Below are 12380 nucleotides of genomic sequence, written 5' to 3'. Positions count from 1 at the left end.
ACGTGCAATCAAGAAGGATGACGTGGTGGTAGGCTGTGAGCAATTCGACAGATTGTGCGTGACAAAAGAATAGCGCCTTGAGTGTGCCTTCATCGTTGACTTTTGTGTCCGTGGTGAAATCCGTGTTGCGTAAAGTTTGGTTGAGATGAGCCACGGGGCTGAGACCTTGGAGAGATTCTAGTTGAGCCTTCCTGCGGGCCGCGTAGATGGTACTGACAGTTGCTAGAATTTTTTCGTTGGGGTGAGTCTTCTTGAGTGCTTCTAGAATAGCTGCGGGTCTTAAGCCAGATTCACCAAGTTTCTTCATTTCTTTGTACAGTGACAGAGTCAGCTTTCTATTTGAAGTGTGTGCGGCAGCATACAAGGACGGCGGATGGTTGTGACACGGGTTCTTGATGCATAATTTCCAGACATTGGTCTTCTTCTGGAAGTAGGCCGCCGTGGCAAACGGGCAGTTGATTAATCTTGTTGATTCAGTCTTGGCGTGCGCTTCGCCAGGTTGTCTATTTTGATCTGGATGCCCGCCCCTAAAATTCAAAAAAATAGATGAATAATATCAGCCCACAGCTAAAGCCAATGGGAGTTGAAAAGAAATTGTGGGAGTTGGAAAATTAAACATGGGAGTTGGAAAATAAACTTTGGGAGTCGGGTAACAAAAAATGGGAGTCGGAAGATTAAAAATGGGAGTCGGGAAGTAAAAAACCGGAGTCAGGACAAAAATTGTGAAAAATTTGCAAGGTGAAGTTTTTTGCGGCAAAAGAAAGGTGCACACTGGCACAAGAGATCAAAAAATAACAAAAAAACTCACCTGTCACACTTCCAGGTCTTGCTTTTCCCCGCTACACTCCTCCTGGTAGCAATGCCATACCTGTGACGGACAGCGACATCTCTTAGCACAGCGGTTATCTCCTCCAGATTTGCGTAATCACCAGCGGGAGGCACGGGAAATGTGTAACGGGGATCGCCGGTCTCCGGATCAACCTCAAATTTGTCTTCATTGAAATTCACAACAAATTGTGCCGCAGGATCTTTGGCGTCTTCTTCTTCTGCGTCTGTATGGTACTCCTCATTGTCGTCTCTCTTCTCAGTTTTCTCAGATATATCCTCAGAATTTTTTTGAGCTTTTTCTTTGTGATTTTTGATCTTTTTTTGGTTGATTTCTTCTTTTTCTTGATTTTTTTTTGGTTTTTCATCATTTTTCGCGGTTTTTTCATTTCTAGCAGGGGTTTCATCTAATGTACAACTTTCACTAGTTTTTTCAAGGATATCTAAACAAGATTCTAACAATATTTCAGCTTTTAACTCATTATAAATTTGATCTTGAGTTTCTTCTTTCTCTTTGTTTTGATCATCATCTTCAGAGTCTTCTTTTTCTTCACTTTCTTTATCTTCATCGTCATTTTTTTGGGCTAGGAGTTCTTGGGTCAGTTTGAGCAGATCCGGGTCCAAGTTTGCGTCCGAGTGCGAGTGAGAGGCCGGGGAGGCTATTTCTGTGAGGGGGAGCGCATTTTGCGATATTCTGAGCGTCTAGATTGTCTAGATAGGCGTGCGGTGAGCGTACGTTCGGGGGGATCAATTGATTGAGGCTAGCCGTCTTGTCTAGTTGGGTTGGCGGTTTGATCTGGGAGTCAGTGTGCACGGTTGTGGGTGCGCAAGATCCACGTCGGCTCCCCCGGGATGGCTTTAGGGGGTTGACTCCCGCTTTGAAGCGGGGAATTAGTATTCCGACTCCCCGGTGGGGGGTCCGAAAAAACAATCTTGATTAATTAATGAAATTAATTAATCGACTCCCAGCCTGGCCGTTGGAATTAATATTCCGACTCTCAAAATGCTTTTGGGGCCGCGCAAGGTCGCGCGGACCCAGGGGAGACGTCCCGGGAAGGCCCGCGCGACGTGAACGACTTTTGGGAGTCGATTTATTAATTCCTGGGAGTCGATTTTTCAACTCCCTATTAAAAAAATTAAATCAAAATTTCACTGCCCGCGGAAGAAACTGAGCAGCCAAAAAAAAAAAGTGTACCAAACTAAGCAAAAATCATTGGACAATGTCTAGTGCAAAAAAATATATACGGGCAGGAGACGTACCAGCTTGTGTTTTTTGCTGTTTGATTCTTGCCAGTGTCTGACTGTTCCTTTCCTGTAACACAAGGAAATAAGAGGCATGATCAGCTTTATGTTAACCCCACATGTGTTCATTCCCACTCCAATATTTAGGTCTTCAACTCTGACATAAGGCACTGGTCAAGTTTTTTCTTAAAAGAGCTTGAGCTTTATTTAATTGAATTACTACTTGAGATTTATATATTGGTCAACTATACCATCATATTATGTCAGTATGTTGCCTTCACTTTGCCATCACTTATAATGGGCAGTGTTGTGTAACACTCCCTGGAACATTACAATGGGACCTAACAATGGGTAGTGTTGTGTAACACACCCTGGAGGCACCCGCCCTTGGGGTGCCTCCTTGTATTATAGCAAGGGCCAAACACCAAGCAGTCTAAGGTCAATGATGGTCCATCCTGTTTTGCCATGCGCTTGCGCTTTTCACCTTGGGGCAAAAGCGCCTGTGAGCTACATTTAGCCGCAGTGCAGCGGTTTATGGATGTGCGTCATCTGTGATGTCCTGGGTCCCCGACCCTGTATAAACTGGAATAGGCAACCACCTATTCTCATTCTTTGCCACTCTCAGCACCTCTCTTTATTCATCATTCTGTATTCTCTTTAGATGTAGACCAAGAGAAACCATATATTACAGTATGTTGTTCCTTACATCAATTTTATTTTTCAAGTACAACCATGCGTTTACTCTTGCATCATCACTCTTCCGATCTCTGAAAATATGGAAAACAGCAGCACAAAACACAACAAATCCTCCAGCACACAGACAATAAGAAAAACATCTAGTAATCTCTGAGATGTTTACCAACTTTCTCAATAGTAATTTCCAAGAATATTTCTTCACTTCGGCATGAAGAACAGTCCAAGTTGGGATGATCAAATTCTGTCCCTCATTGGAAGCCGTGTGTGTGTTTGTCTTAGTCGTTTTGTCCTTATCAGACGTAGATTTGCTGTCTTGAGAGGAAATTTCATCAGAAAGCAAGACTTCAACAGCAGCTTCCATTTTTGAATCTTTTGATGCGGCTGATATGCCAATTGTTTCCTTCAACTTGAGGATGGATGCTTCATGGGATATGACCAAATTCTGATACTCGATGTTTCTGAGCGGAAGTTCTTGCAAGCTGCAAAGCAGCTGTTTGACACGCATTTCGCCATCAAATTCCTAGTACACTTGCCATCAGCACATAATTAGGTCTACTCTTGTTGTCAGATAAAAGTTGCACCTCTGTTTCCTTCTCCCCCTTCATCTTGGCAACATGCATGCCTAGTTCATGCTGGGAAATTTGCCACTTTGATGTCATAGATTCTAATTTGTAATTTGCCGAACGCAGTTCCTCTGCAAAATATGAGTAGAGGTGAGTAAGAAAGAGTGGGATTTTTGTGCTTTTGGAATGAAGACGCACTCAAGGCCACATCCAAACTTTTCTTTTTTCCATTACACTGATTGCGAACATCATCCAGTTCTCCCTCCAAGGCATATCTGACCTCTTCACTGTGTTGTAGCTGATTTATAATTACTTTTTTGTCTCGTGAAAGCTTACTTTCCTTTTTCTGAAGCTTTTTCAAATTGGCCTTGAGTTTTTCGTTTTCTTCCCAAAGAGCTGCTTCATCGTAGTCGGTCTTAGAATAGGTTTGCAAGGCATAGGAATCACACTAAGAGAGACATTTATGAGAATTAAATTCAGAACAAAAATTTGACTAAGAAATTCTACCTCATCCGGGAATTGAATCAAGATCTCTTTCTGGCGGAGTAATAATCCATGGTCTTCCATTGTGCCGCTGATTTTTTCATGTATCTTGGCATCCGGGCCTGTTGAAGAGGATCCGGCTTCAGACATGAGATGAAAAAAGGTTCTCGTGCGAAATGTGTGTACAGCCTTGCAAACTCGTCAAGAAAAAGATGTGAAGAATTAATATTGAAGCCTCGCTGAAGAAACGACTAATGTTGCACACAACCTTTGCAGATGTTTATATAGCAAACAGGTGATTTGGGGCCCCTACTTAACATAGCTCGTCATGAGCCAGGCTAGAAAAGCAAATGGATGTGCCAAGACAATGAGCTAGCGGTTTTGAGCTACAGCAAAGGCAGCCAAACTTATGCTGGCCTCAATTCACAAGTTGAGAAAAACTCAGTCTTTGCTTAGAATGTATCAAGACTTCACCCTGCGGATCTAGACACTGAGGCTCATCTTGGTCTAGGAGCTAACTGCGCCTAGCTGAGTAGGCTACGCTCTAATTGTCAATGATATTTTTCCTTGTAGGTGCTTTGTTTTCGAGTTTGAGCCAAAATGATTGATCTTGTCGACGAGCCCGTTATTGTCCAAGTAAAACTTTGTAGAATTCAGCTTGTCCGCCCATATCCGGAGGTCACAAGTCGCTCAATCAGACTCCGGCGGCGCGATGCGACAGCGCGCCCGCGCCTCAGAGCCCACAAAAACATCCTCAAACTCCATGTTTGTAGCCATGATGTGCTTCAATCACAGCTTCCCTCACCTTTGTTGTACTAGTACGATTTCCGTACATCTTTGGCGCAATAAAACAGGACACAACACAAGGTATGTAGAGCACAGGATGGTCTTGAAGGTCCCCACCAAACCCCGCGACCGCGTAGATGGGCGGCAACTTGGAAATTTGTAGCTGGTGCCATTGTAGGAGAGGAGGATCGCCTTCTTGATGTCTACCACCAACGGCTTGAAGCGCGGCGCGAGCTGGCCAATCAATTCTTGGATCAGGGCTTGGTGCTTCAAAGTCTTGCGAGATTTCATTATCCTGTGTGTTGCAAACAAACAACACCATCAGCCGGTCATGGGCATTGTTTGCAGTAGATTTCCTGGGCTGGTTGGTAGATCGTGAATGTGCCAAGCCCTTGCTTACCTGACAATAAGTGCCTGGATAAGCATCTTTTGGTCCTTGTCCACCGTCTTCATCACATCAGCAGACTCGGCCTTTTGCTCAGCCTTGATGGGCGCATTGAGACTAACTCGGATCTTCTTTGACTTGAACTCTAGCCCACCACCCGTCCATCAACACATCACGTTCAACCAAGCAGATCGTCAGTCAGCCATCCACCTCCACTCCCTCAACATTTGCTCGCTCCCATCTCCAACATCCGCCAGTCAAGACTGACCCAAATTCAGATCATACGTATCCTCATCCTGCGTCAACACTTTCTGCTTGACAAGCAGCGCCAGGTTTGGCTTGAGCGTTGCCTCATCCAGCCCGGTTCCCCCAGAGATTTCCGAATACGCGAGACTGTCCCCACCAACGTTGAACTGCAGCAGAATCGCCCCCTGGTAGCTTGAGACCATGAACGTGTACTTTGTCTTTGTGTAGTTTGTCTTCAGCTCCATCCGCAACAGCTGCCACAGCCAGGTCAGCTTTTGTTCTGGTAGTAGAGCGAGAACCGCTCGTACGTCGGGGCAAGCTCAATTGGGATCGTCAGCCCAGTCGTGGGCGCTTGCAATGGCCAAGAGCCCGTTGCCAGTGCCAGCGCATGGAAATAGACTGTCAACCATTCCCAACAACCAGCCACATGTCAGTCTTGGCGTGCAGGTCCGGGCCAAGCCATCTGTGCAATGCTTGCCTGAAAGATCGGATGCATCGTGCGTCTGTGCCATCCGTTCCTTGAATTGGTCATTCAAATCTTTGCAGAGCGCCATGTCTGTCAAGCCAGGAACCAGATATCAGCAGGAGAGTCATTTTAGAGCTTGGATGATTTGTAAGAGAACATACCAAAGACCGTGTAGAGTTGCATATATTTGGCATAGGTCATCCCTTTGTCCGGCCGAGTCATCATCTGATCGGTCCCTTCCCTGAGAAGGTTCCAGCTCTCCTCGAGTGTGTTGTGGGTGGGCAGGATGGCGATCGTCTTAGATTTGGAGGATGATGCCATGCTGGGTGGGTTGCTGGTTGGTTGGCTTGCCTGAAGATGGTTGAGTTGACCTGGATCGTGAAGCCGGGGGCTGTTGACCACCAGAGATGTTGTGTTGGGATATGGCCGATGGTTCTGATATCGTTTGGGCTACCTTCCACTCTCGGCGGCTCCCTCTGCAACCACTTGCAGAGCCAAGCTGGCCTGCTGATCCAGAGAGGTTTTCTCCGCGGAAAACTTCTCCGGAGAGGTTTTCTCCGCGGAAAGCTTTTTCCAAGAGGTTTTTGCCAGGGTTAAGTGCCTTCTTGATTTCATCGGTTGAATCCGCAACCAATGAGTGGCAATCCTTGATTCTCTCGGTGAGGCACACAACCGATAATTCAATTTCATCGGTTTGTGACCTCCCAAGATTCATTTCCCTCGGTAGGTCTCACACCGAGCTGGAATTCATCGGTTTCCAGCAACCAAATATTGGAAAGCTCGGTTGAACCTGCAACCGAGCTATCAATTACCGGTGGGTAGTGGCCGAGGTTGAATCAGCTCACAGCCAACCAAAAAATCAAATTGATTGGTTGAGCACCCATCCGAGTTTGACTTAGCCCCCAGGCAGCCAAGTTTGAATCGGTTGTCAAAACCCTCGGGTTTTGACCCCCTGATCTTAGCTCAGATACAGGTTGTGTCGGATGGGTGCAACCAATTTTAAATCGGTTGCAAGCATCCCAGATTAACTGGGATGCACACAACTGATGCTTACATGTTGGCAGTGATCTCATCCCAGTGTGGGAATCCTTCTGCCATATGGTTACCAAAATGTTCACAGGCGCCCAAAAATTCATTATGTACCTTTAATGATCACAAAACCCCCAAATGTAGCAGCTACAGTCTGATCAGTTCCCAAATATCACTACTTTGGCAGTTTCTTGGTGTTTCTGCCACTATACCTCATCCCAGCATGGTAATTCTTCTGCCATATGTTTACCAAAATGTTTAAAAGGCCCCAAAGTTTCATTATTTACTTTTAATGACCTCAAAATCCCCAAATGTAGCAGCTACAGTCTGATCAGTTTCCAAATATCACTACTTTGGTAGTTTCTTGGTGTTTCCGTCACTATATCTCATCCCAGCGTGGGAATCCTTCTTCCATATGGTTTCCAAAATGTTAACAAGCCCCCAAAGATTCATTATGTACCTTCAATGACCACAAAACCCCCAAATGTAGCAGCTACAGTCTGATCAGTTTCCAAATATCACTACTTTGGTAGTGACTGGGTGTTTCTACCACTATATCTCATCCCAACGTGAGAATTCTTCTGCCATATGGTTACTAGAATGTTGAAAAGCCTCCAAAGTTTCATTGTGTACCTTTACTGACCAAAAAACCTGCAAATGTAGCAGCTACAGTCTGATCAGACCCCAAATCCAAGTTTATCAAAGACAGGGAAACACAAAACCAATGATCAAAGGTTTCCCCTACAATTTACCCAAATTTTACAAAACAAAAAAGGGTTCCCCCTATTCTGTCACAAGAAAAAAAGTATGGGCCTATCCAACAAATAAAATTGACACAAAATAGTGACAGCAAACACAAAAAAATCAAAAACCCAACAGAGAGGCCCCACTACCCATCCCCTTCTAGCGGGGTTAAAAAGTAGTGACGAGATGACCCCCAGCGCGCCGCAAGGGCATTCTGCACAGGGGGGCCACAAATAAGCCCCTGAAGTGCACAAATGCAACAGCAGAGGGGCATGAGCCCAACCGCTGGCTGGAAGTGCAGCACAGCGGTTCAAATGAGGAACAATCTCCCTGCACACCAGCCCACCTTTATAGACAATCTGGCCTCTCCTCAAGCACAACACCGCAAACTGTCACCACCGTGCCCCATCCCAACCCCCGCCATTGTCAAGGCAATAATCACTGCGCCTCCGCTCACAAGCCAAGAGTAGCCTCCGCCTTTCAAAATGGTCCTAACCAGATAAGGGACCAGTTACCACTCTCATGGACACCAGCCACCAGCCCACACGCTGTGGTGTTCCATATGTGTGACAATGCCAAAATCCCATTGCAGAGGTATTATAGTGGAGGGAGTGTGTAATACAGTGCGGGGGAAGAAGGGAAGAAGGAGCAAGATGGGAGGAGAGGCTTTGACCCCCAACATTAAGAATGGAACAGGTTAGACAATGGATGCAGAGTGTGTGGAAGAGGATGGAAGGTGGCTTGATTGCATAGCAACACATGACATCATGCAGCGCAGTACATGCATGAAAGTGCTGTGTAGCTCAAGTGCATCATGCAGCATATATCCCTCATTGTTTGTTTGCATAGTACAGCATATGCAGGTAGATAAGCTGTACAGGAAGTGTCTCCCGCAGCATAAATCCCACATTGTTTGTACATGTAGCACAACATATGCAGGCAGATAAGCTGTACAGGAAGTGTCTCCTGCAGCATAAATCCCTCATTGTTTGTACATGAAGCACTTCATATGCAGGTAGATAAGATGTACAGGAGGTGTCTCCTGCAGCATAAATCCCTCATTTTTTGTAAGGCAGTGCAGCACACGCATGCAGATGCTGTGTAGTTGAGTGTCTCCTGCAGCATAAACCCCTCGTTGTTTGTACATGCAGCGCAGTACATGCATGAGAAGCTGTGTAGTTGAGATCACCTGCAGTAATAATCCCTCATGAGGAGCTTCCCTGGAGCAAAAATCCCTCATCCTTCAATATATAAGGAGGCCCTTTCTCCCCTCATCAGACTTTTCCCCATCAGCCTACAGAGGTTTGGTCACATAGGGTAGTTTAGTCAGCAGTGCGGATTAGTGGTTAGTACAAGTAGTGTAGAAGTTTAGTAGCAGTATTAGTGTTTCGGCAGTAGTAGAACCAAGCATAACACAACAACAAGTTTGAGTTAAACAGCATATTAGTAACGTGTAGTACGAGTATAACAAAGTAAGTATATTGCCTGCGAGCAAAGAAGTTATAACAGATTTGCTAGCCTTTTGAATCAAGTGATCTAGGTCTGATAGATATTACTATATGAAAGTAAGATCTATCTTGGAATCAGCCATATCTTTATAAATATTGATTACAAGACTCTTAGATATTTGCATAGTATTATTAGAGGGGCAGGTCTTTCAAACCACCCGTAATTTGTAATAGCCTTTCAACCTATTAAGCAATTTATTTCCCCCTCAGCGGATATTTCACCAAATTATATTTAGTGTCCCACACGAGTCCTACAACGCCCATCACAACTACGCGCTTAGCCCACCCTGGCCATGCCCTCCTCCGTCGCCATCTGGTCCCTCGCCCCCTCCCCTGCACACACCTGGCTGGCCATTGGCTGTGACCACGGCGCCATCCGCATTGGTGCCATTGCCAACAACCAGCTCAAGCTTGTCTGCAAGCTCAACCCCTGCAACACCTGTCTCCTCAGCCTTGCCTGGGGAATCACACCCTCCAAAACTCCTCTCCTGCTCCAGGAGCCCAACAAATCACAGCTCTTCCGCGTTGCCGGCGGCGCCAACTCCAGTCTGTGCAAGTGGACCGCAGGCTCTGGCCGTTGTCTCAACCAGATGACCGTTGAGAAACTCCAGGGAGAGCACACACTCGTCTGGACCGTTGCCGTCCTCAAGTCAGTCGCCCTTTCTCTCTCTCTCTCTCTCTCACCACACCAGCCGCCTCTGGTAAAATCTCTCTCTCTCCAGTGGCACAAAGAAGTGATATTTGGGAACGGATCAGACTGTAGCTGCTACATTTGGGGGTATTGTGGTCACTAAAGGTACATAATAAAGCACTGGGGCTTGTCAAAATTTTGGTAAACATATGGCAGAAGGATTCCCACGCTGGGATGAGATATAGTGGCAGAAACACCAAGAAACTACCAGAGTAGTGATATTTGAGAACTGATCAGACTGTAGCTTCTCCATTTGGTGGTTTTGTGGTCATTAAAGGTACGTAATGAATCTTTGGGGGCCTCTAAACATTTTTTTAACCATATGGCACAAGGATTCCCACGCTGGGATGAGATATAGTGGCAGAAACACCAAGAAACTACCAAAGTAGTGATATTTGGGAAGTGATCAGACTGTTGCTGCTACATTTGGGGGTTTTGTGGTCAGTCAAGGTACATGATGAAACTTTGGGGGCTTACATACATCATGGTGATCATATGTCAGAAGTATTCTCACACTGTGTAAGAACGTTTGAGGCAAAACTAGAGTTGATGATTTCAGTTTGAGAAGACAAAGAGATAGAGACAAATAACAAAACAAGAGAGAAAATGAAATATACCTAGAGGACCGCTTTGGTATAGCAACAAGATAAAACAATAGAAAACAAAACAGAAACAACAGACAGCAACAGAAGAGACTGAGAGACAAGAATCAGCAACAAGATGAGGACCACATGACCAGGAGCAAAGAGGCAAGAAAGAAGATGTAATTACCACCACTCTTGACTGATGCAGCCGGTGATCTCAAGCAACGACAATGACTGGACTTGGTTTTTGTCGAGTGTTGTTCGTTGGGTGGGTAGGATTTGTTAGGTCCGGATCGAGATGAGGAGAAGGTCCAGGGGCGGAGTTTCATTGGTTTGGAGGCAACCAACTGCGGAGCACATGAGCACCAGCCAAATTTCTCAAATTCCAAAACTGGGATGAGATATAGTGCCAGAAACACCAAGAAACTACCAAAGTAGTGATATTTGGGAACTGATCAAACTGTAGCTGCTACATTTGGGGGTTTTGTGGTCAGTCAACTTACATAATGAAGCTTTGGGGGCTTTTCAACATTTTGGTAACAAAATCTTGGAGGAATTCTCATGCTGGGATGAGATGTAGTGGCAGAAACACCAAGAAATTACCAAAGTAGTGATATTTGGCAACTGATCAGATTGTAGCTGCTGTATAATGGATGTGACCCTAAACACAATATTTCTGGGTTTTATATGAAAAAAAATTGTCCGATGAAATTTTATGTGGAAATATTCCTCATTAATCTGTGGTTGATAACAAAAGTAGACAAAAAAAAGAACCTGACAAAAATATGCTAAACCATGGTAAACTAATTTCAAAAAGTCCTTCTATGCATGTAGCACTTCAAGTATGATGTGCAATATCTTCAGGAAGTTCAACCAACCTAATTAACAAAGTTTGCAGGATGGTATCATGAGAGAGGTCAGAGGTCAATGTTTTTCCTTTTTTGAAAAAAAGTAGATTTGCAGACTTCTGACAGCATCAATTGTTGAAGTAAAAAAAAAAGAAAAAAACTTTGAGACCCCTCAGCCACCCTGGATTAATCCTAAAATTTGCAATGTCTTTTTTCCATGAAGAATTGAAGGGTGTATGTAGAAATTTATGAATGTTATCAGGCAAAAAAAAATAATCCTGTGGCTTGAAGCTAACACAGGGGGAAGGAGAGAGATTATAGAAGAGTATTAAGGAGACATGGAACACAGACAAAGGTATCAAGAGGAATAAAAAAAACAAATGATCAATATACGCTATATTGATCAATATGCAACATTGCAAATTCATCCATCTTGGTAGTGTCATTTGCAGCGCTGATTACGGAGGACTGTGCAGATATTGCCGGCAGGATATTTGAAGGTGCATGGTTGCTGAAGGGTTTATTGTGTGCCACGTTGCTGCTGGAGGACTGGGTTGGTCTTAGGCTCAGGCTAGCTAAAGGTATGTCATTGGTTGAGGGTTTGTTGTCTTGTTCATTTGCAGTCCTGATTGCAGAGGAACGTTCTGATGTGGGTAGCAGGATAGTGAGGGGCAGATTCTTACTGGAGGGTTCATTGCGTGCCAAACTGGTACTCAAGATCTTTGTTGTTCTTTGGTGCACCTAGCTAAAGGTATGTTATTGCTGGGGGGATTGATGCCTTGATCTACCGGATTGCCCACGGAGGGTGCTGGAGGAGCAAATCTGTCTAGTTTAGTTGTAATTTGTTGGCTTGAGTATGTTTTATTTTGTTTATTCCTAGAGTTCTCTTCATTCTCTTCACCTTGAAATATCCTTTTAGTTTGAACGTGCTTTGAGCCCTGCTGCTGAGAAGCTGTGCCAATGGTTATTCCGCGGTCTGCAAGAATTTTTCCAAAGAGCCAAACGCATACAGTCCTAGAAGGTTTGGAGGCGGCAATGACTTCATAATGTTTCAGGATTGCTTGCATATCCACCACTCGGAGTTTGCTCGGGGCTGCCAGACCAATCATTAAAAAAACAAGATAGATTATAAATTTGTCATCTGGTACAGCTTTGCATCAACAAAGAAAGACCCACATTTCCATATACCAGCTTGAAAATTGGCAACTACCCCAGCTACAATAGCATCAGAAGTGTTCTTCTGCACTGTTTGCTTCTCTTTCTTCTGTAACTGTGAGGTGGCAA

General features: G+C 44.8%; 3 protein-coding genes across 3 annotated transcripts; 1 reads left to right on the top strand and 2 right to left on the bottom strand.

The window, feature by feature from the left end:
- Window positions 1–4624: 4624 nt before the first annotated feature.
- Window positions 4625–5429, bottom strand: PtA15_2A301 (uncharacterized protein; the record flags this gene model as incomplete). Its single annotated transcript, XM_053166309.1, has 4 exons — window positions 4625–4644; window positions 4745–4890; window positions 4996–5125; window positions 5249–5429. 4 exons carry the CDS (start codon window positions 5427–5429, stop codon window positions 4625–4627), a joined length of 477 nt encoding a protein of 158 aa, XP_053017543.1.
- Window positions 5430–5546: 117 nt separating this feature from the next.
- PtA15_2A300 (uncharacterized protein) lies at window positions 5547–6013 on the bottom strand (the record flags this gene model as incomplete). Its single annotated transcript, XM_053166308.1, has 2 exons — window positions 5547–5782; window positions 5854–6013. 2 exons carry the CDS (start codon window positions 6011–6013, stop codon window positions 5547–5549), a joined length of 396 nt encoding a protein of 131 aa, XP_053017542.1.
- A 3253-nt stretch (window positions 6014–9266) lies between these two features.
- On the top strand, window positions 9267–12114 carry PtA15_2A299 (uncharacterized protein; the record flags this gene model as incomplete). Its single annotated transcript, XM_053166305.1, has 2 exons — window positions 9267–9626; window positions 12016–12114. 2 exons carry the CDS (start codon window positions 9267–9269, stop codon window positions 12112–12114), a joined length of 459 nt encoding a protein of 152 aa, XP_053017541.1.
- Between the last annotated feature and the right edge of the window lie 266 nt (window positions 12115–12380).

Source organism: Puccinia triticina, chromosome 2A, assembly GCF_026914185.1.
Source record: "Puccinia triticina chromosome 2A, complete sequence".
NCBI lineage: Eukaryota > Fungi > Basidiomycota > Pucciniomycetes > Pucciniales > Pucciniaceae > Puccinia > Puccinia triticina.
Note: the sequence above shows the minus strand (reverse complement) of the source record. Positions and strands in the feature narration are given on the sequence as shown.